The sequence below is a fragment of the Camelina sativa genome, chromosome 11, assembly GCF_030686135.1.
Source record: "Camelina sativa cultivar CO46 ecotype springtype chromosome 11, ASM3068613v1".
NCBI lineage: Eukaryota > Viridiplantae > Streptophyta > Magnoliopsida > Brassicales > Brassicaceae > Camelina > Camelina sativa.
In genome coordinates this window covers 14660409-14682812 of record NC_141890.1, presented here as the reverse complement: position 1 = coordinate 14682812, position 22404 = coordinate 14660409, and the positions used below count along the sequence as shown (strand labels likewise).

Sequence of the window (22404 nt, the reverse complement as noted above, 5' to 3'; positions counted from 1 at the left end):
CCAGCTTTTGCTATTTACCCTGTTTTGGCCAATGTTGCTATTAATTCAGACTTGACCAGATTAGCTACATGCATTTCAAACAACTGGTTGGTTCGGTCATTTGTAAGGTTATATGAGTACCATTTTGGAAGATTAAGAATCAGTCAATGGCCGAGAAAGTGTAACATATAGTATACATACTGATTAGTAATTACTGAAAAACTCTAATCGGAAAACAATACAAGAATGGTAACATATCTTCATAGCACCTATATAAAGCTTCTTCCAAAACTCATCACAGGTTGAAAATAAGAATCGATTGATTCTCCATCCAGAACCTGCAGAACTGACCGGTTTTCGACTTAGCCGAGGAAGAATCACGAAAATGTATCGCCAGCCCCAAGGGAGGCTTCAGTGTGTTTACGCCCGCAGAAGCAAGAGAGCCAAAACAGGTAATGCCAAGAGTAAAGTAGAGATGTGCATCCGGTGTTGACTGCTTCTCATTGGGAGTATGGTTGGGAGAGAGCACTCCTCGCCGTTGAAGAACACTTTGCGTGGGAAGCCATCTCCGCCAGGGACATTGATCCCAGGAGTCAGTTTCTTGGTGAAGGAAAGAACAGATTGTTGTTTTCCTGGAATCCGAGGGTTCTTCAACGGATTCTCCCCGTCTCTTTCTCCGACTAGATAGTTTAATCCGGGAAGACCCTCCATGAAAATAGTGTTGTTCTCCCCGTTGATACCAAGTGTAGTTGCGTTGAATGAGTAGGCTTTCTCGAAACCAGGGGCAGCGTTTTTCATCTGAATTGCAGTGAACCAATCTACAAAATCTGTTTCACCCCAGTTGAAGACTGTGACCCTGGCTGTCCACCCCCCTCGATAATCTGTAGCCAAATGCCAATTAATGCTAACTCCACAGTTATCCCCACAAGGCATTGGGTTTGGCACAGGCCGATGTTTTAGATAAGCCCAAGCGAGAGTGAGTTCAGTTCTGTTCTCAAATGGAACCAGAAGAGCTTGCTGGGGTAGAAGAAGAGACGGGGCTGTTGCGCTGCAAGTTCGAGCCGCTTTGTTGTTGGAACATCCACAAGCGCAAGTCTTGCATGGAACGATTGAGTCGTTGAAGTAGGCAGAGAATGACACACAACATCTAGGACTCGCCTCTTTTGGTTGGGTGATGTTGCAGACCACCTGCCAGCTCGCAAAAGCAGTCTTGTTTGAGGGCAACCCACTGGGATCAGCGAATTGGCTGGGGCTAACCCGAACAGGAGGGCCACATTTGTAATCTGGGTTCAGTGTACCGTTGATTCTCCAGTTCTGAGGCGGTGATAGAGCAGAGATGTTGAGATCCGGAGGCATTTTGTACACCTGCATCTGGAAAGCTGACCTCGACTTGCTAGGATCCATTGACCGTGGTAGAATCGTCCCATTTCTGCAGCAAAATGGGATAAGACCGAACGTCGAATCATTGTATTTCGTAGGAGGGAGATCTATGATGGTTGGCCGTCTTGCACAGCTTAACACGTTAGAAAAGTCAAGATCTTGATAGTACTTCGCCTGTGGACCATCAACACAATGTGATGAATCAACAGCACTTGGGTAAGCCCCTTTCATTGTGTAGATAAACTCATCCCTCATCCAGTCAAAACTCAGTTTCCAGTTATCTAACCGACCAAGCGGGCTATGGTTCTCCATCGTAACTTGTGCCATATAATTCGATGAATATGATCTGACCACATCGTACATGATAGTGAGGTCTCCATCTTGTCGGGGAAGGTACTTATTATCAATGATGTCTGTGTTATCATAGTCTGGGTCCGGCGTGCAACATACTTGCAGAACATTTTTACCTAGTAAAAACAGAGAGAAACAAACAAAATTCAAGCACACCACAAAGAAAGCAACAGTCAAAAAGAACAATACCATGATTATGTACATAAGCAAACACATACATAGCCAAAATTACTTAAGCTTTTACACGGCACAACACAAGATAGATTCCTAGAAATCTATCTACTAGACTTTCCTTTTCTTACCAACAGAATCAATATTTAGAAATGTGATGAAAGTGGATCGAATTATAAACTAGCTATTATGTAACTTCTGCAGAAGATCTATAGGCAGGTACCTCATAATCCTGACCAATCACAAAGAACCAAATGTGTTGCTAAGAATTCAATTATTAGACTCCTCCATTTGACTAATTCAAAACATTAGGTGTAAAAAGGGAAGCTACCAAGTCTCTATCCACGAGTGAGCACATGGGACTTAAAACAATGCAATTGTTTCTTGGAGTTTGACTATCTCTACTAATATATAAAAATTCCTGCTTGATTATAGAGATCTACACTAGATACTTCATCCTTTAACATAGCAACACCAAGATCAGTAAAACAAAACTCCTAAATATAGCAAAAAGCAAAATTCAAAGATTAAAGAGACTATAAAATCTCAGACATTGGGAAAAGAAAAAAATCACCTTTTTGAGTAGGTTTAGGACACTTCCATCCATCAGTAGCGAGAGAGATGTTCTTAGGAAGCGGAACATTCGGCGGGGAAACTCCGAACTGAGTGCCAACGAGCTCAACACGAGCTTGCATCTGAGTGACATCACCCGCAGTCTGAATAGCCGATTTCAAATCCGACGAAGGGTAACCAGCGAACACGGTGCCGTTTTCGACGCTCAGTGGTAAGCTCGAGCCGTCAGAGAGCACAGCGTTAGAAGCTGACACGAGGATCTCTTTGTGCGCGAATTTGACGAAGACACGCCACGATTTGAGCTCGTCGCGGCCGTTGTTGAGCACGGTTATCACAGATTCGAACCGGTAGGGTTGGTTCGAGGTGTCGTTGGGAGGGATCTTGGATCCTTTAGTGTGGGTGTAGGAAACGTATACGCCGTTGCATAGATCCGAATCTGACGGTGGTGACGGTGGCGGATTAGTAGTGGTGGCGTTGGGTTGAGATGATGTTAGAGGTATTGATACGATGAGAAGTGAGAGGATGAGGAGAAGGAAGTGAGGAGTGAAGTTGGGAGCTGAATCCATTGGAAATGGAAACCCTAAATCTATGAGGGAACCCAAGAGAAGAGAAGACAAGGTTTTGAATTTGAATTTGAATTTGAATTTGAATTTGAGATGAGAGGAGGACTCGGAAGAGAAAAATGGAAGCTTTTTGATTTTTTTTTTGAAAGAGATGATGAATAAAAATGATAAAAAGCGACCGCGTTATTATTAGTGCAAGGCTGTAGTAGTAATGAAAACAAAGTTGTGTATTATTATTGGAAATTCAAATTCTTCTCAGGAGCCTTCTTTGTTGGTTTTTTTTTTTTTTTTTTTTTTTTTTGGTTAGTTGGCAAATCTAAGAAACTTTATTAAAGGCCAAAATTCTTATTTTAAAAAATATATATATATGGATATCATTTTTTCTAAAATATATAACAAACCGAATTTTTTTTTTTAAAAATTTTCTTTTGTTTAGCATATTTTTATTAAAAAAATCCTGTAAAAAACCGTATATGAATTCAATTTTTTTTTTCATAGAGATTTTGAATATATTTATTTTATAGATATCATAAAAGTGAAAGACTCGATTAATAATAATATTTATGCCAAGTGGATAGTTGTGTTTTCAAATTAAAGTGCTCTGGGACTACTATGCATGGTTTAGGATCTCTCATGTAATGTAAATAACCTTTCACCAGCAAACTTTTTTACATGACAACATGGTGTTCAATGGTGTTCAATGCTCAATGCATATATCATCACAACATGGTGGTGTTCAATGCATAATATGCTGCATATCCCCGTAAGAGGGGTAATCCTTCCTGACGGCAATTTATTTGGTAATCTCTTCCAACGAATAGCTAAAAGTAATTAACAATATCTAGTTTGAGATAAATCATATCTAAAATAATGCATACCGATTGTATTTGTTGGGCAAATTGAGATTTGGTCGTAAACAAAAACTTGTTTGATTGTGATCTTTTTTGAGGGGTGAAGGTTTTTGCTAAAATAATGCAGCCAAAGGAGTCATCACATTTTGCGTAAAAGTAACTTTAAAACAAACACGAAGGCCCAATATATACGAAAAAGCCCAAAACCGATATAATACGTAAACTTCTGGCTACATCACCAACCAAAGTAACTAAAATAGAGACATCCGTTAAGGGTTTGCTCGTCTTAAAGCTTTAACTCTTTTTTTTGGACAAACTACTAAGAAGACCAAAGAGGCAAAGAGACATATCTTTACAGCCAAATTAAATCATGAAATACCAATAATTAATGATCTCCACAATGTATTTCTTCAGTGTTTAATTTATAATCCTCCGACCAAACAAGAACATTAAAACAGTACTACTACTGATCCTAGTATTGTACTGTCTTCCTTCCTTTGATCTCTTTCCCGGAAAATCTTTTGCTTGCTGCACACAAAATGATTCGTCCAACAGAGGACTGTGCATTATTTCCTTAATAAACTTTAAATAAAATAATGGATAAGATAAATGAGACTATGTTGATTGATTGGTACAAGCTAAGTGATCTGTTTTTTTTTTTGTTATTTTGCTTGGTTAGTCACAGATATCATATGCATCCGTCAGAAAGGTAAAAGGTAATGACGATGGACCTTATCTGCTGGTAACCGCTACTCCTACAACTTGGTAGTAAATTCTAACCTTTTCCTATAATAAAACTTTGCGGCTACAAAGTCATAATAATGCAGATCTATTTTACTATATTTAGAACCGAAATTATTCTATTACAACGATGTAAAAGAAGAAAAAATGTTGAGAAGTACTAACTTAAAAAAGTAGAGTAACGAGGATGAGATCGATCATGTTGATGATATATTTTTTATTTGAGGATAAGATCAATTGTAGTTAGACGTCCAAATCGGCAAAAACTCTTCTATTTTTGTGTTTAGATAAGAGAAAACACACCATAATTTTTCAGAAATATATTTGTGCAAATCCTACTTTGCAATTTTTAGTTTATATATAGTTTTGGATATTATATCTATTTTTATCCATAAATAAAATACGAAATCCGTTTTATCCTTTTCTCTCGAATTGCGAGAGCTATTACGTAACCACCCTTCCTTCCTTCTTCCTATCTTAATAAATTTTTATTTATTTATAACGATTTTAAGGAGGAAAAATCTGTAAATTAATTTCGTGTTTAATTTTTCAGATTTTATGAACAAAAATTACAAAACTGGGAGATTTATTTAGACTCTCTTCTTCTTCTTCTTCCCTTGCAAGTCGCATCGCATCAGTCCAGTAATCGGATCGTGTCCTCTCAGAGATTTTACCCGAAGAAGAAGAAGAAGAAGAAGAAGAATGAGGATTGATGAGAACGAAGGTGTCTCTGCTTCAAGCAAGCACTTAGTCTTCGCTTACTACGTCACTGGTCATGGCTTCGGCCACGCTACTCGCGTCGTCGAGGTTCACTTCTTCTTCCCTTCCCTCTCTGATTCATGTGTTCCTCTTTTCTTTTCCATCGTTCGATCGTTCGCTTGTGGGTTAATTTTGGTGGCATTTCGTTTTTCAGGTTGCCCGTCACCTGATCGCGGCGGGGCACGATGTTCATGTCGTCACCGGAGCGCCTGATTTCGTCTTCACATCCGAAATCCAGTCCCCGAGGCTCAAAATCCGAAAGGTGGCCATGATTTTACTTGCTTTTTTCTTTTTTTTTTTTCCCTCGGATCAAAGATATATATGGAACTGTTGTGTGTTGTTTTTAGGTTCTTTTGGATTGTGGTGCTGTGCAAGCTGATGCATTGACCGTTGATCGTCTTGCCTCGTTAGAAAAGGTCTTTTATTTTTTAGAATTTTTCATATGATTCATGTCCATGTTGGTCTTCCCTTTTGAATGTATTTTATTAACATTTTGGATGATGGTGTGTGTGTTTAATTAGTATGTCGAAACAGCTGTTGTTCCTCGAGCTGAAATATTGAAAACAGAAGTGGAGTGGCTTCATTCCATCAAAGCTGATTTTGTGGTAAATTTTTATTTTTTAATTTTTTATTGGTTCGTAGAAGAATCTCTGCACTTTTATCAGAAATGATGCCTACAATTAGAGACTTTTGCTTTCTTACCCCCATCATTTTCATTACAAAGATAAAAAGAATTTGTTAAAAAAACAGGTGTCTGATGTTGTCCCCGTCGCATGCCGTGCAGCGGCTGATGCTGGGATACGATCTGTCTGTGTTACCAATTTCAGGTGACCTTTTTGTGTGTCTTGTTTAGCCTGAGTTCTTCTACTTGTTTCAGTCCTTGTTCACGGCCTCTATCTCTGTCTCTACCATTCAAAATCTCAGATATAGTAATAAAATGTTCAATTTTATATAAATTTTGGTTCTTTATCTTACTTTTAGCTGGGATTTTATCTATGCTGAGTACGTGATGGCTGCTGGATATCACCATCGCTCCATCGTTTGGCAGGTATAATTCTCTCTACAAGTTGTACATCTTTTATTGGCTTGTAAGAGGTGATAATCACTCAAATTATTTGGCACGTAATTTGTAGTTATTACTGAATTTACTAACTTGTTGTTAATACTTTTCTTCCCTGACATAGATAGCTGAAGATTATTCTCATTGCGAGTTCCTAATTCGCCTCCCAGGGTATTGTCCAAGTATGCAGCATTTCTAATTTCAGCTTTTTTAGTAATATTTTCTTTCATTTTCTTCTTAGCGTATTCTGCTCATCTGCCTTAACTTTATTTCCGTGTTATCTTGTAGTGCCTGCGTTTCGTGATGTCATCGATGTACCGTTAGTTGTGAGGAGACTTCACAAAACGCGCAAGGAGGTCTGTCAGCAACATTTCATTGATCTTGTATTTCAGTGGCACAAATAATCCAAATAACATCTAATGTCCCTTTTGATCAGGTGAGGAAAGAACTCGGCATTGCTGAAGATGTGAATGTTGTCATACTCAATTTTGGCGGACAGGTATGGCTGTATGTTCTTCCATTTGATAGTTTCATGATTTTTTTTTTTTTAATTTCTCCAAACTAATGTTCTGATCTTATAGAAAGCTCATTGGTCATGTCTGCGTATTCCTTATATTGCCCTACTCAAAAGACCAAATTCTCATTTGCAGCTATGTTGTCTTTTTCTTATGTGCAGCCCTCAGGATGGAACTTGAAGGAAACATCACTACCGACTGGCTGGCTGTGTCTGGTATCTCTTAACATTTACCGTGCCTCTGTTTTATGTATAGTTACTCTCAAGTTGAGGATCTTATGCTGCCGATTAAACTTGCCAATATGTTTGTTAAGGTTTGTGGCGCATCCGAGACCCTGGAGCTTCCACCAAATTTTGTAAAGCTTGCTAAGGATGCTTATACGCCTGATATTATAGCTGCATCTGACTGTATGCTTGGTTAGTATGTTACCTGCTTAAGAAATAGTCAATGAGATTAGATGGCTAGTGGCGTTTCTATAATAGCTTTATCCATGGTTTCAGGGAAAATTGGTTATGGCACTGTCAGTGAAGCCTTATCGTACAAGGTGCCGTTTGTCTTTGTACGCAGAGATTACTTCAATGAAGAACCTTTTCTCAGAAATATGCTCGAGGTTCAACCAAATCCTTATTTAGTGTTGATTTTTCTTCTCCTTAATTACCTCAGTTTAAAGATGTTCAGACTCTCTGGTCAAACTTCTTCTGCAGTTTTATCAGTGTGGTGTTGAGATGATCAGGAGAGACCTATTAATGGGACAATGGAAGCCATATCTTGAACGTGCAGTTAGCTTGAAACCTTGCTACGAAGGTGGCATCATTGGTGGTGAGGTAGATGCATGCTCTATCTTGTTTTCATTTATCTCTTAAATTGTACGATTCTGAAAATGTATTAATCCCGTGCCTGAAAATCCATACTCCTGTGAACTAAGTTCTCTTTTTTGCGTACTGGTGCAATGCTAGATTGCAGCTCATATCTTACAAGAAACAGCCATTGGAAGACATTGTGCATCCGATAAGGTAAATCTCTTATATCAAGATTTTATAAGATTTCCGAAATACTGTGCCATCAAAAGTATTTTGTTGTGTGATCATTCTATATCTTATCAGAAATCTTCTTTCAATAAATTATGTTGGAGTCTTCTGTATGTCACAGTTAAGTGGTGCAAGAAGATTACGTGATGCCATTATCCTGGGGTATCAGCTACAGAGGGTCCCTGGAAGGGACATTGCTATTCCAGAGTGGTATTCAAGGGCTGAAAATGAACTAGGTCAATCTGCTGGATCATCACCTACTGTTCAAGCGAACGAGAACAACTCATTGGCGGAGTCGTGAGTATTTTTTTTTTTTTTTTTTTTGTCACTCTAGCTATTTTCTAAATTTGTGTTTCTTCCTTATCCCTTAACTTATCTTGCAGGTGTACCGATGATTTTGATATCCTTCAAGGTGATGTTCAAGGTCTTTCAGATACATGGGCATTTCTTAAGAGTTTAGCCATGCTAGATGATTTTCATGATTCTGCAAAGAGTGTGGAGAAGAAAACCATGCGTGAACGAAAAGCTGCTGGTGGGCTCTTCAATTGGGAGGTAATATATTTTTCTTCTAGCTCCAATAAGCATTCTACTAAGAAGAAATAGAAGAATGTTAATGGCCTGGGTTCATGCCTAAATGCCTTGCAAAAATAAACTTACAATGCCCCCAAAAGGATAGTGGCATCATTTCTTTTAATTGGTGCAAGCGTCTTTCGTAAGGAACAATCTTGCTATCAGGCTAAGTTAGCCTCTTATAACTCTTATTTTAGTTGTTATATGTTGAGAAATCTTAGTGCTTTTGCAGGAAGAAATATTTGTTGCCAGAGCACCGGGAAGATTAGATGTGATGGGTGGAATTGCTGACTATTCAGGAAGCCTTGTCCTGCAGGTCAAAATTCTGTACTATCGGTTTTGCGGGTCACTTATGTCTAATCTTTTTTTTTCGTCTGATCTATGATTGACCATAACAGTTATCTTATATACATTCTCTCAACTTCAGATGCCAATAAGGGAAGCTTGCCATGTAGCTGTTCAAAGAAACCATCCTGGAAAACATAGACTGTGGAAACATGCGCAAGCCCGACAGCAAGCTAAGGGACAAGTACCAACACCAGTTCTGCAAATTGTAAGTATGAGTGTTTGAATGAAGTCCCTGTATGCACAATATCGGCTTCCTTAAATAGTGAATTGGATTGTCCTAGCTTAAGATTTTTCCTTGTGGTCCTGCTGAGATTGCCTTGAATCTTTGTGTTTTAGGTCTCATATGGATCAGAGATCAGCAATCGTGCACCTACCTTTGACATGGATTTGTCTGACTTTATGGATGGAGATGAACCAATTTCTTATGAAAAAGCAAGGAAGTTCTTTGCTCAGGATCCAGCACAAAAGTGAGTCTTTCTTCTTTTGCTTGAACTACTTTCATGTTGATTTACTAACAAGGTTATATAAACTTTCAGGTGGGCAGCATATGTTGCTGGGACAATATTGGTATTGATGACAGAACTTGGTGTGCGTTTTGAGGATAGCCTCAGCTTCCTGGTGCGCATTTTCCCATCCTTTTGTTAAAAATTATCATCCCCTGCTGCAGATTCCCTCCCGATACAGTTTTATTTCTTTGTGATTTTTAGTTTTGTTGGTAAAATTTGTTTGCCCTATTCTTTGTTCTGATGTACATACTTAAGTCTAACATGTTCTAGGGGTGACATTATCAAAACAGTAAAGGAATAAATGCAATTGAAGATGCATGTCAAGAGTTTACTGATTATTTGTTTTCTTAGGTTTCTTCGGCTGTGCCTGAAGGTAAAGGTGTCTCTTCATCTGCTGCTGTGGAGGTGGCAAGCATGTCCGCAATAGCTGCTGCCCATGGTAATTCACTTTAATGTGTTGTTATAAATGAGAATTTTATGATCAAGACCATTGGTGAAAAACACGAAAATTTTGATTCTACGTATCTTACTTTTGTCTATTTTAACAATTGTTTGATATAAATATGTAGGACTGAGTATCGATCCGCGAGATCTTGCTATACTCTGCCAAAAGGTTTCATGTTCAGCATTGTACTAGCTCCTTTCCTGACATTGTGCAATGTTTTGGTTTTCTAATTCTCTCTGTTGCCTGCTAGGTTGAGAATCACATTGTTGGAGCTCCATGTGGTGTTATGGATCAGATGACTTCATCCTGTGGGGAAGCCAACAAACTTTTGGCCATGATCTGCCAAGTAGGTCTTAGTAACACCTAAGCTAGAAGTAAAAAAATATCATGATTTTTTTTTGTAGCACATATGATATCTTCTTTTCTTTCTGGAGATAACAAGGTCTGATCTACTCCTTTATTAAAAACAATCATGTAGCCTGCAGAAGTAGTTGGGCTTGTTGAGATTCCCAACCATGTCAGATTTTGGGGAATTGATTCCGGAATTCGACACAGGTAACTTCTAGATAAACATCTTACTATGTCTCCTTTTACTCAATAGATTTTGGATTCCCTTAAGCTTTCATATCTCATCACTCAATGCATCTCATTAATATTGAATAATTGGCTTCATCTTGCAGCGTTGGAGGTGCAGACTATGGGTCAGTCAGAGTTGGTGCCTACATGGGGAGAAAGATGATAAAGTCAATGGCATCTTCTATTCTGTCACAATCAGTGTCAAGTGCTAATGGAGGCAACTCGGATGAACTAGAGGATGAAGGGATTGACTTACTTGAGATGGAAGCTTCTTTAGACTACTTGTGCAACTTGTCGCCTCACAGGTGAGAATAGAAGTGGTTGAAACCATCCATGTTCTTAGTAAAAGCATTTTGTAATTCACACACCAGCATTATATCAGGCTATTCCTCGTCGCTCTGGTTACTGTTGCAGATATGAAGCCCGTTATGCAGATAAGGTTCCAGATACCATGCTGGGTCAGACATTCATTGAGGAATACTTGGATCATGATGATCCAGTCACAGTGATTGATGGAAAGCGGTCTTACAGTGTTAGAGCTCCAGCCAGACACCCTATATACGAAAACTTCCGGGTCAAGGTCCGTTTCTTTTGATTTTAAAGCAGTCTACATAAAAAATCTTCTCATCGTGTGTTTTTGAATCCTTTTCTGGTTGGTTAATATCTATGATCCATACGAATGTGAAATGCTTCTTGTTGTAGACTTTTAAAGCTCTATTGACTTCTGCAACATCAGAGGAGCAACTTACTGCTCTTGGGGGACTTCTTTATCAGGTATTATTACTTCAAACTACCAAATTTTGTCTATTCTAAATGTGAGAAGAAATTCAGACAAAGACTTGTTGAGTTTCTTGATTTAACATGCATGTTGATGCGCTTTTACCATACTTTTGGTTGGTTCAGTGTCACTATAGCTACAGCGCGTGCGGACTAGGATCGGATGGAACTAACCGGCTGGTGCAGTTAGTACAAGGGATGCAGCATAACAAGTCTAAATCCGAGGATGGAACTTTGTATGGAGCCAAAATCACAGGCGGGGGATCAGGTGGAACAGTCTGCGTCATAGGCCGCAATTCATTGCGTAGCAGCCAACAAATTCTCGAGGTATGTATACTATATATACACCTCTTCTAGTTCGACCAAGTTGTTAGTAAGGAACTTACAGTAGTTGTATATATATAAAAGGCCTAATAATGGTGTTGGTGGTGAATGTTCAGATTCAGCAGAGATACAAAGCTGCGACAGGGTATTTGCCACTGATATTCGAAGGTTCGTCACCAGGAGCTGGCAAGTTTGGTTACCTCCGAATCCGACGTCGTATCTCTCTCTGATTCCATTCAACGTCTCCTTAATTTGATAAACTTATTTATTTATTCCTTATGCTACGTTTCATTGAATCTCACAAATAAGTAGGCCGTCGTTGTTCTCCACTTTCAAAATAATAATAATGATATATATATACACAAACGCTATTTTAAACAAATACTATCTTATCTTATTCAAAAGAATACAATTACTCTTCACTTTCACTTCTGTTAATCTGAAATGTGTTCAATGTGTTTGCATACATACAGTAGTTCTCTATTTACTTCAAGATTTGTGTGTGTGTGTGTGTGTAACTGCAGTAGTTCTCTATTTACTTCAAGATTTGTGTGTGTAACTGAGAAAGCAGTAAATACGCTTAAAGCAAGTGGAAGGGTGGGTCTTGGGGGAAGGTTCGGGGTAGTAGTAGACTAGTAGTATCACACACAGTACCCGAGAAGCTTATTAATTATTGCTCATCTCATGTGCCTTTAATTGCTTTACATACCTTTTTTTTTTTCCTCTGCCTTTATTAGAAAAAGTTAGGAAATTCCTATTTCAAATGATGCAAGTAGTGAGTGTCTCGTTGATAATTTATTAGTCTCGTTTACAAGCTTAAAATCTGACGAACCATTAACTCACAAAATGAAGTCAGAAGGAGTAAAAATAAATCGTGATCTCGTTTTCTTTAACCTCGTTTCTTGACAAGAAACATTTAAAAAGGATAGAGAGATCCGAACAAATATGAAAAAGGCACACTTAAACTCGAAAGAGTTACTACTGATAAACGAGCCGACATGCACGTGCCCTCGCGTTCTCATCGGATCCTATGAGCCTTCTTTCATCTAACCGTCTTCATTTGTCCACGTGCATGCTCTGCACCCGTTTCATCATTTGGAAGATGACTAGTTCAGTAAACCCTCTCACCGTGCAAAAACAAAAAAAAAATCTACGATTGAAATATCAAAAGCACGAAGTTACGAACCATCCAAATATTTGTACACATATGCAGTACGTAATTCACGCAACTATTTTTTCATATCGTTTGAGCACAAGATTTGTATCACGGGCTTCACTTATTTGTTTCTTGCTTTGTAATTCTATGAACAAGGTTTTCTGTAATACTAGAAAATAGTATTCCAACATTGTGAAAGTGAAAGCGAGAGCAATTATCTTGATGTCTAAATGTAATAGTATATATATGGCTTCCGTCAAATCACATAGTATTATATAGATTATATATATCGTAGCTTTCAGATTTTCAAACTTTAGTAAAAGTGGTATTGATTTACTAATGTTTTTACTTTTTATTATGTACTTCTAAATACCAAATATATATTAACCTTAATTTTTCTCTATAGTTTTGGATCTTTCCGTGACTTTTAAGTGATAAATTAATGGAGTTCACACGTTATAAAAACTATGCATGTGATTTTTTGTATATATATATATATATATATATTTACATATAGTTTAATTTGAAAATTTGTAAATGACGTATATATTTATAAAATTTGGTTACAAATGGTGAGAAATAAAAGATAGTGTTGGGACACAATCTAACACGTTCCACTGATTCACTCTAAAAAGAGTCACCAAACAAAAACACTTGTGCTTAGAGTCATACCTCTTTCTTTGTCCTCTTCCCCTCTTCCCTTCTTTCTTCTTTCTTCTTCCTTCTTTCTTCCTCAAATTCACTCAGATTCTCTCATCAGACACAAACTCCAGATTCATCCGACAATGGAAACTTTCAGAACATTCCATCTTTTTCTTTTTCTCTTCTTCACATTCATCACCACTACACTGACGTCACCATCTCAGATCGCAGACTGTACAATGTGCACTTCTTGTGACAACCCTTGTCAACCAAACCCTTCTCCTCCACCGCCGTCAAATCCATCTCCGCCGCCTCCATCTCCCACCACCACAGTCTGTCCTCCACCTCCTAGCTCCGGCGGTAGTAGTGGTGGTGGTGGCGGTCCATACTACTACTACCCACCTCCTTCTCAATCAGGCTCTTACCGTCCACCACCATCTTCCTCCGGCGGTGGCTACGTCTATCCACCCCCTAAAATCGGAGGAAACTACCCTTTCACTCCTCCTCCAAACCCTATCGTTCCGTATTTTCCGTTTTACTACTACAACCCTCCACCGCAATCTGTTATGTCCGGATCCGATGCAAGAAACAGATTCACTTACGGATTTACTATTGTCTTAATCTTCACTTGTTTTTTGTTACAGTAATATATAGTAATACCCCGATTAATAAAGAAGATGATATGTAGAGGAAGTCGAAGTAGCTTATATTTTAATATCACAAGATTTTCCTCAGATCCTTGGAGAGAAGAAGGTAGAGATTGAAGACTATGCATGAGAGAGAGATCTTCATACTAGCTACAATATTGAAACGATTACATTATTGTTTCTTCTGTATTTTTTTGCTTTTCACAAGTAGAAAATAATATATATTTGTACTACTACTTCTATCTTTTAACAAATTTTGTGTTTAATATATGTAACTCTTTCGTTACAATAATAATAATAATTTTTAAAAATAATAAATGGGTTTTAAGTTTAATTACTCTTCTATACTTACAATATTCCAATCTCAACAAACTAGTTGACGCAATATAGTTTGGTCAAAAGGACAAAACAAAGCATCATTTTCTTATAATAGTTATATAAAACACCTATAGTATAACATTGACTATATCATACAAGGTTACATATTACTTCATGACAATAATAAAGACGAAACTTTGAAGATATGATGTAGAGGAGGAGGAGGATCATGAGCCACACACACAGTACACAGAGGTAGTGAGTAGTACTGTGTGACTTAGTGTGAATAAACAAACCCACTCGAGGCTTTATTTTGGTCCTTCCTACTTTCTTTTTTGATATCGGGAAAAGCCCAAAACTGCTATAAGTGCTTTTGGGCCTACACGCTCGTCGACGTCGAGAATCCGATGTTGTTAAGTTTGATGTTTCAGTTTTACGACAAAATTAATTATGTTTTGTTTTAAAAACCAGTGTAACATATATTTCGACAACGAAATTTCAAATTTGGTGGATTAGAGCGATTGAAAGTTTGAAACAAAGATAATATGTTACTAAATAAATGATCAGAAACGGAAATATAAACATAATGCTTTTTGTTCTATCTTGGTTGCTATCACTCTTTTGGAGTCAGACCAGTGATTTGAGTTAGGTTAGTTGATTGTATCACCAATGGCTACTGTTGAGTTAGGTTTCTTTCACACATTTTGGACACGACTCAAATCTAAGCGAGCGAACTCATCCAATATTGAACTACATAAAATTAAGCGAACTCATCCAATACTAAACTTTCGTTAATATGGATCTAATCGCACTAAAACGCCAACAACTAACTATTTTGAAAAATCATTAGACACGACTTGAAGGACCTTCTACATGTACAAAAAGAGACTCCTAATTAAAGATACATAATTACATGCTCAAGCTCTCCAAATATAAAGAATTTCACATTTCCCTTACTTGAACAAAAATCAAGCAATAATCAAAGATCATATCAATCAAATCTTAGTTCCAGTGGTTTCTCATTTTAAGTTGATTTCTTTTCTTAATCCTTGTTTTAAACGTGGTAGGTACAAACCTATAAAAACTTAAATCTTATTTTAATGTTTATAAAACACATACATTTCGCTAAATCAGAAACTCCTTCTAAGTTTGTTTTATTTTAATTTGAAACTCCTTTTTAAGTTACTTGGAGAATTTCTTAGCTTGGTAAATATTAGGATCAAATGTCTTTTGTGTAGATTCACTAAACTCTAAAAGAAACCTTGTAATCTTTTGTTACAATCTTTAATCTATCAAAAATTCTCAAAACTCTTTAGTAACATATCTTGTGAACACAACACATGGATTCGCGGATTATAGTCTTACCATCATTTGTCTTTCAACATGTTCACACTGGTGGTCTATTTGCATGCAAGTGTACACAGAATCCTCAAGTTGGTACTACTTGATAGTGTTTTAACGCCTCTTCATTTATCATAAAACTTTACGTAGCCGCAAAATTTTAATTTATAAATGCTATTGACTACTATGAGAAACATGAAAGTTGTTCGATTTTAGAGTTATTGGGAGCCAGAAAAATGTTTTTAAACTTTTATTATATTGTATTGTAAAAAAGAAAATAGTGGGACATAGAAATCGAAAAAAGAATCGCAAGAAAATGAGAAGAGAGGCGCAATTGTCTCAATCACCGACTCTTTTTATTTTATTTTAGGTTATAATCAAAATCTGATTTTTTTTTTATATTCATTTCATTCAACGAAAAGCCCAAAAGACATGAGCTGTTTATAGCTGTCTGTCTTGCTTCTGAGATCACGCGCTTCTAGATCGCGTGAACAACAGCTGTAATTTTTTTTGGGGAAAAGGTTTATTAACAAAATGTTTATATTCACATTATTCTAATATTTAGAACTTGTTGAAAGACGGAAAAAAAAAAAAAGAACTTGTTGAAAAAGAAGGAAAATCATGATAATTAGTGACAAAAATATCCTTAATTTCACAATTTTAGAACTAAAACAGAACATTTTTAAGGTACTTTTTAAAGTAGAAAATTGAAAAGATTATGCACGAGAGAGAAATAGAGATTACATATCTCATTCAACAGCTTTTGTAGAAATTAACGTTAGACCAGAGTTTAAACGAATAATTATATTAGTAAGATGCATATTATAACATTAGCTTACCTAAAAACAATATCGACGGAATTACATATACTATGTGATATAATTAGGATTAATAAAACCTCTCTTCATCATTTCCCTACTAATAACTTATTTTCCCCTAAATCTCTTCTCCCTCAACCATTCAGACAAAAAAAAAAGAGTTAAGAAACTAATCTTAACCACAAGAAAGAGTCATGAGAAGTACTGCGGCTCGTTCCTCTTCTCCAAGTTTCCTCCACAGCCTCTTCTTCTCCACCGCCGATCTCTTCATCACCCTTTAAACCCCAAATCCAAAAATCTACTAACCCTTTTCACATTCTTCTTGCTGTTGCTGTTGGTGTTACTGCTACTGTAATTCTCAGCATCTGTTTTGATGATCCTAGCCTTGACGTTTCCTGGTTCACCTTTGCCGATCTTGATATTTCGATTCTCAAGGTTGAGATTGTTACTACTTTTGTTCTTGATCCTGTTATCCTCTTGTCTAATTCCAAGAGCTGCTTGTCTCTTCTTCCTGCTCTTGATCCCACACGCATTACACAATGACTGCAAACAAAGTAAAAACCATGATCAGACCAGAGAGACCACGCAGATCTAGAGTTAAAAGATCATATGACGGCGGCATCATCATAAACAGTGTTGAACAAAAATTTAACCTAGTACTAATTTGTTTACAAATTAACCTCTGATCAACAGGTTATAAGACTCCAGACAGAGAATCAAAACAAAACATAGGGATCATCTAGCTATGTTCTTCTTCTATGATCTTTACAAGAACACAATCCTCACCTACCTAGATAATGTTACCTACCACATGATCACATCAATGCGCCAAAACCCACTAGCAAACAGTTAGCTAAAAAACAAAAGATCCCACATTTGAGAGTACTTAAGGTACCCATTAGACTAGATCTAACACATGAGACCCCAAAAGATTTGATTTTTTAGGGTTTAAAAAAAAAAAAACAGAGATCATTGATCAATCCTTACTTTAGGTCCAGCAGGGCCACCACGCCAAAGAGGAGTCCTGCTAGTTCCACAATCAACGCAAGTCTTCTTCGTATCACCTCCGCTTCCACTGCTACTACAGTTCCCGTTGTCTACATCGGAAGAATCTCCCGCCGATTCGAGCTTCGTCTTTGTTTCTTCCGTCATTGACATCTACAACACAAAACAGACAAGTTTAGTAAACGTGATCAACAACTACAAGTAAGTAAAAAGAAGGATCAAAATGATCAAGTAAGTAAGTAAACTCACATTGATCCACGGGGAAGCAAGGTTGAGAATGATAGAAGCCCTCTCTTCAAGCTTAAGCTGAAGAAACAGAGGAAATGAGAGAGTAAGAGAGCGATCAGAGACCTCGGATGGCTCTGTGTGAAGCGTAGAGAGAGAGTGAAGATGATGATAAGGAAGAGAGAGAGAGAGAGAGAGAGAGAGACGCCGCAGAGGAGTAACGGATAAAACAAACGGAGAGGCATTTTATAATAAAGGAGGAGGCGGGGACTAATAAACCCTAGATTTCTATTTCTTATTTACTCTTTTACCCTCGAGCGGGGCTTTTTATTACTCTCTGACCACCCGCCAAAAAAACATAAAACAACCACAAACTGAAAAAAAAGAAGAGGGAAATTTTGTTTTACAGCTTTGTTACTTACCAATTAAATTAGTAACATCAACAATCCAAGGAGAGATTTTTGGTATCTATCTTCTTGGTACCAAAATTTGAATTTTTTTCAAAAGCTGGCGCACAAAATGTTACTTGAATTGCTTGTTTCTGTTTTAGTAGTTCGATTGTATGCCACGTTGAGTTTCTTAAATTGGGCTTAGAGCATGCATGCACTTTTTTTTTACTCGCTATCTTTTAGATATTTTTGTGTAAACTTTTCACAATTTATCAAGAATTATGAGAATGTTTTTTTTTAAATTGTTGTTATATGTTTTTAAATTAATACTCTTTAAACCTCTTTTTTTTGGTGGGGGGGGGGGGGGAAATTCATCTCTTCAAATTTGTGTAATCGATTTTGTGTATCTAGATATTTTTGGTTCAAAGCTACCTACGCACTAAAACATTAAGATTTCTTTTTATAATTGAAAACCCTACTTGAAATTGACGATAACCATTAATAGCATCGATTTATGGACATATGTTTTTAATATGGATACGCGTGCATATGCAGACCATAGCCCAAAATGACCTGGACCGCACTCAAACAGATTAAAAAAACAAATAAAAGAGGCAAACCAATTGGGCTTTTTTATGTCACCCACAAGACCAAATGAAGTTTGACCAACTTTTTTATGTTTGACTTTGCAGTGTTGTGTAGTACAAAATGTAACAAAACCCAGAGAGGACACATTTCTTCTCATCACACTTTTTAAAAAACTTTATAAACCCTTCTCCCAAATTTCCCCTTATATAAAAATAAATTACCCTTTGATGACTCCTACCCAACTCCCCCCCCCCCCCCCCCCCCCCCCCCACAACAAAGTTTATTTGATGACTCAAACCCACCAACCACTGACACAGAATCTGACCAGACCAGACCAGACCAGGCCAGACTTAAGGCACCCCCATCTGACTTTTACACACAAGACCAGACTCTCTAATCAGACCCTTTTCAACCAGTGCCCCCCAAACTCTTTAATAAGCTGCTTCGACTCTTCAGACTCATCATGCTCAGCTCCTGTTGAAACAAAACCAGACTCACAGATTTACACAAGTAAGACACAAAGCCACAGATTTACTTTACTCTGGCTTCCTAGTCTAGGCTTCAAATGCTCAGACATCTGGACAGGACTAAATAGTTCCCAAGTTATGAGTTTTCTTTTTACCTTCACTTGAAGTTGAATCCACCTGGTGGTATGGCAGCATCAGTACCTCCAAACTGGAAGCCTTGTGCAGCGGCATCACCTGGTGGTAAAGTTTCATCCTCCTCTTCCAACCAGTATGTTTCAAGAATCTTCACTGCCTTTTCATAGATTTCGCTGTTGTCATGACTCTGCAGATTCTCAATCTTTTCTAATCCCTCAGCATCATCGATCAACTGTGCATAAAAGTTTACATCCCCGGTATTTCCTGTGACCTTTTCAGCTTCCCCGACTTTCAGTATGTTCTCCAATCCTTCCAGACATACAGTGATGATCCTTGGATCAGGGCACACCAAAAGATCACACAGTGGTTTCACAACTCCCTGGTCCACCATGTACCTTAAAACACAAAAGGGAGGAATATAATTGACCGTTCGAAAGAGAGCAAGCAAAGATTTCAAAGGTGGTGTTTCATTATTCTGGGAGAAGGGTTTATAAAGTTTGGTCAGGATAATCTTACTTGATTTGGTCAGGAGAACCACCCGAAGTGGCATTTGATACTGCCCATGCAGCTTCTTTCTTTATATCAAACTCCGCATTTTGAAGCAGATTAACAAGAGGGCAAATCAAACCAGCTTCACATACAGCCTGCATTACCAAAAGAATATTTAGCGAGCATAAAACACATAACAACTTTTTTAAAACAACAAAAGGCTTCTGAAACATGGGATCGATCGACAGTTTTAGAAACTGATAAGCTGAACAAAAACAACAATTTCAGAAAATGTTCACCTGAATTTGGTCCCTGTTTCCAGCAGTGATATTTGAGATTGTCCAGCAAGCTTCCTTCTTTATGCTCTTCTTATGATTGTGAGTCAGAAGGCTCAAAAGGCTAAGGAGTGCACCATGACTAATTACACACTGCAAAAAATAAATTCATCAGCTCAAAACCAACCAAAGAAGAAAGAGATATAAGTGAGAAATAGTAAATGTTTGAGATTTTTTGATAGCATTTTACATCTAGATGACTATCCACAAGGGACATTAGGTATCATAGAAATAACTAGGGCAACTGGGGAAAACAAAATCTACGAATATACGACAAATCCCATTCCAGATATCACCTAAAATTCGCAGGGCAATCAAATTTGATCAGAAGCTACTTAATAACTTATGACAACCAAATATCATATCAACAAGTTCAGATTCAGCTTTCTAAGCCATTGGTGTTTCATTATTCCCATCAACATTGGACTATGTATCCTGGATAATAGGAACGAACAACACTGTAGAAGAACAAACATACCTGTGTTTGCAGATCATCTCCAGTGACAATGTTACCAATAGTACGAAGCGCAGGAATAAGCACAGATGGTGATGGGTGCCTACAACAAAATAAAATTTGATAATATTCATTAACAGTTAACACATAACATTCATTATACAAACAAACAAACAATGAACTCTTGGGACTTGAAACTCACTGGAGAAGCTCGACGAGTCGAGGAACAACACCTGCCTCAATGACGGATTGGATCTTGTCATTTGTGCCATCGGAAAGGTAAGAGAGAGCCCAGCACGCATCCGTTAACACTTCCTCATCAGTCGAATGAATCAGGCGTTCAAGAGCTGGAAGTGCTGGACGGACCTGTTATTAAGAGATCACAGATATTAAAAAGAAAAATTCCTTGATCTTTGAGAAGCGATTAAGAGTGGAATGAAGAGACAAACCTGGTCAAAGGGAGGCTGTGGCTTTCCCCTGCAGAAGTTTGAGAGGGTCCAAGTAGCATTTCTCAGCATTGAGAGTTTAGCATGCTCATTCAACTGAGAGAGCAGTGGTATCAAAGCTCCCTGACCAAGGACAAGATCTCTGCACCGTGGAGAATCACCAGCAACATTTCCTAATGCCCAAACAGCCTTACACATGAACAGATCAAGGAAATAAAGTTTAGAACATGCTTGCTCCCGGAAACAAACAAAAGTTGACTCCGGCGTGAGAAAAGACCATAGACGCATATCTTACCTGCTCACGGACATCATCACTTTGAGAAGCCAACAGTTGAACAAAAATCGGAACAGCACCATGTTCAATGACCACCTTTGTATTCTCTGAAGTCCCAGAAGCAATGTTTGTCAATGCCCAAGCAGCCTCAAACTGAAACCACACACACACACAGAGTATTCAGTACCAGATGATAATTCTAGCAAATATGACAAGACGGATACATAACGGATCCACCGAACCTGAAGCTGTGGATAATCCTCTCTGGTGAGAAACTCCACAAAGCGAGGAACAACACCAGCATCAATAACCTCTTCAATTGGAGGACTACGCTCTGCCAAAGTTCAAAACCATCGATTCATTTCAAGAAATTGCCAAATCGAATACAAACATATATAAAAAATAACCATGCAAATATAGCAAAAATTACCAATAGAAAGCAATTTCCTGAACTGAGTAGTGGCTTCAAGCTGTAAGCCTCTATCCTCAGACAACACACCTCCAACCATAGAAGGCAAACTCTCCAACTTTACCAAAAAAAAACCAAAATCAAAAATCAAAATCCGAATCGATCTAATCAGTTACAAACACAGTACAAATCCTCAAAATCGATTCCAGATCCCTACAAAAATATACCTTCTTCTCAACAGTAGATGAAGCAGGAACAGAAGAAGGAGCGAATTGAGGTAACTGATTAGCTTGAAGACCTTCGCGACGCTTCTTCTGTAAGCTTTCCTCACGCTTACTCTTACGGATCTCAACCATGTTGTCCTCTCTCCTCCGCCGTCCTTCTTCAGCATCAACCGCCACTTTGTAGCGGTTCCGGCGAACCTCAGTCTTAGCGTTAGGTCTCAAAGACATGGTGGTAGTGGTGGTGGATACTGCTAAATCTCTTTCTTTGCTTCGTGCCGGTGAATGAAATGAAAGCCAGGGCGAGTGGAGAGAGTATATATATATATATATAAATATCAAAAAGTGTATGTATAGGAATCGGCGGACAGATAGAGGATAAACCCTAGACGAAGTAGAGGGGAACGAGAAAAAAGAGGAAAAAAAGAGTCACAGAGAATTTGAAGTGAGAGTTTCGTTTGGCTTTACAAACACATTTTGGTAAAAATCTTTAAGAAATTTTTAGATTCGTCGTTTACTTTTGGAGTT

At 37.8% G+C, this 22404-nt stretch overlaps 4 protein-coding genes and 1 pseudogene across 8 annotated transcripts; 2 read left to right on the top strand and 3 right to left on the bottom strand.

Annotated features, from left to right (window-relative positions):
• Positions 1-99: 99 nt before the first annotated feature.
• Positions 100-3252, bottom strand: LOC104723524 (COBRA-like protein 7). The gene is made up of 2 exons (XM_010441904.2): positions 2456-3252; positions 100-1826 (listed from the first exon to the last, which is right to left on the bottom strand). The coding sequence occupies exons 1-2, from the start codon at positions 3018-3020 to the stop codon at positions 400-402; spliced, it is 1992 nt and encodes a 663-aa protein (XP_010440206.1). The 5' UTR covers positions 3021-3252; the 3' UTR covers positions 100-399.
• A 1489-nt stretch (positions 3253-4741) lies between these two features.
• Positions 4742-11899, top strand: LOC104728011 (L-arabinokinase). 4 transcript variants are annotated; one of them, XM_087471260.1, is made up of 30 exons: positions 4742-5057; positions 5163-5416; positions 5523-5630; positions 5716-5784; positions 5890-5973; positions 6119-6195; positions 6350-6416; positions 6553-6610; positions 6717-6784; positions 6865-6927; positions 7105-7158; positions 7257-7359; positions 7444-7553; positions 7648-7767; positions 7900-7956; positions 8093-8268; positions 8355-8523; positions 8774-8857; positions 8969-9094; positions 9226-9356; positions 9426-9507; positions 9747-9834; positions 9965-10008; positions 10091-10186; positions 10319-10395; positions 10521-10721; positions 10831-10996; positions 11119-11190; positions 11320-11520; positions 11634-11899. In XM_087471260.1, exons 2-30 carry the CDS (start codon positions 5312-5314, stop codon positions 11745-11747), a joined length of 2970 nt encoding a protein of 989 aa, XP_087327386.1. In that variant the 5' UTR covers positions 4742-5057; positions 5163-5311; the 3' UTR covers positions 11748-11899. The 4 variants fall into 4 exon arrangements, 2 of the variants coding, with proteins under 2 accessions (XP_087327386.1, XP_087327387.1); XR_015570644.1 differs by having other exon boundaries at positions 4859-5057; positions 10799-10996; XR_015570643.1 differs by lacking the exon at positions 4742-5057 and having other exon boundaries at positions 5084-5416; positions 10799-10996.
• A 1357-nt stretch (positions 11900-13256) lies between these two features.
• LOC104723521 (uncharacterized) lies at positions 13257-14280 on the top strand. Its single transcript, XM_010441902.3, has one exon. It carries the CDS (start codon positions 13459-13461, stop codon positions 13960-13962), a length of 504 nt encoding a protein of 167 aa, XP_010440204.1. The 5' UTR covers positions 13257-13458; the 3' UTR covers positions 13963-14280.
• A 2130-nt stretch (positions 14281-16410) lies between these two features.
• LOC104723520 (GATA transcription factor 17-like) lies at positions 16411-17906 on the bottom strand (annotated as a pseudogene). The gene is made up of 3 exons (XR_015571300.1): positions 17694-17906; positions 17427-17597; positions 16411-16982 (listed from the first exon to the last, which is right to left on the bottom strand). The product of XR_015571300.1 is annotated as a GATA transcription factor 17-like (transcript).
• Positions 17907-18713: 807 nt separating this feature from the next.
• On the bottom strand, positions 18714-22404 carry LOC104723519 (importin subunit alpha-2). The gene is made up of 11 exons (XM_010441901.2): positions 21883-22404; positions 21677-21773; positions 21489-21580; positions 21268-21399; positions 20976-21161; positions 20729-20892; positions 20551-20629; positions 20037-20165; positions 19765-19892; positions 19269-19643; positions 18714-19120 (listed from the first exon to the last, which is right to left on the bottom strand). Exons 1-10 carry the CDS (start codon positions 22105-22107, stop codon positions 19271-19273), a joined length of 1605 nt encoding a protein of 534 aa, XP_010440203.2. The 5' UTR covers positions 22108-22404; the 3' UTR covers positions 18714-19120; positions 19269-19270.

Coding starts and splice junctions, on each gene's coding strand:
- LOC104723524 (XM_010441904.2), bottom strand. CDS start 3,020: ATGGATTCAGCTCCCAACTTCACTCCTCACTTCCTTCTCCTCATCCTC. Junction 1,827..2,455: donor TCCTAAACCTACTCAAAAAG/GTGATTTTTTTC, acceptor TGTTTTTACTAG/GTAAAAATGTTCTGCAAGTA.
- LOC104728011 (XM_087471260.1), top strand. CDS start 5,312: ATGAGGATTGATGAGAACGAAGGTGTCTCTGCTTCAAGCAAGCACTTA. Junction 6,611..6,716: donor CCTCCCAGGGTATTGTCCAA/GTATGCAGCATT, acceptor GTTATCTTGTAG/TGCCTGCGTTTCGTGATGTC. Junction 7,554..7,647: donor TTCTCAGAAATATGCTCGAG/GTTCAACCAAAT, acceptor CTTCTTCTGCAG/TTTTATCAGTGTGGTGTTGA.
- LOC104723521 (XM_010441902.3), top strand. CDS start 13,459: ATGGAAACTTTCAGAACATTCCATCTTTTTCTTTTTCTCTTCTTCACA.
- LOC104723519 (XM_010441901.2), bottom strand. CDS start 22,107: ATGTCTTTGAGACCTAACGCTAAGACTGAGGTTCGCCGGAACCGCTAC. Junction 21,581..21,676: donor CAGGAAATTGCTTTCTATTG/GTAATTTTTGCT, acceptor GAACTTTGGCAG/AGCGTAGTCCTCCAATTGAA. Junction 20,630..20,728: donor CGACTCGTCGAGCTTCTCCA/GTGAGTTTCAAG, acceptor ATTTTGTTGTAG/GCACCCATCACCATCTGTGC.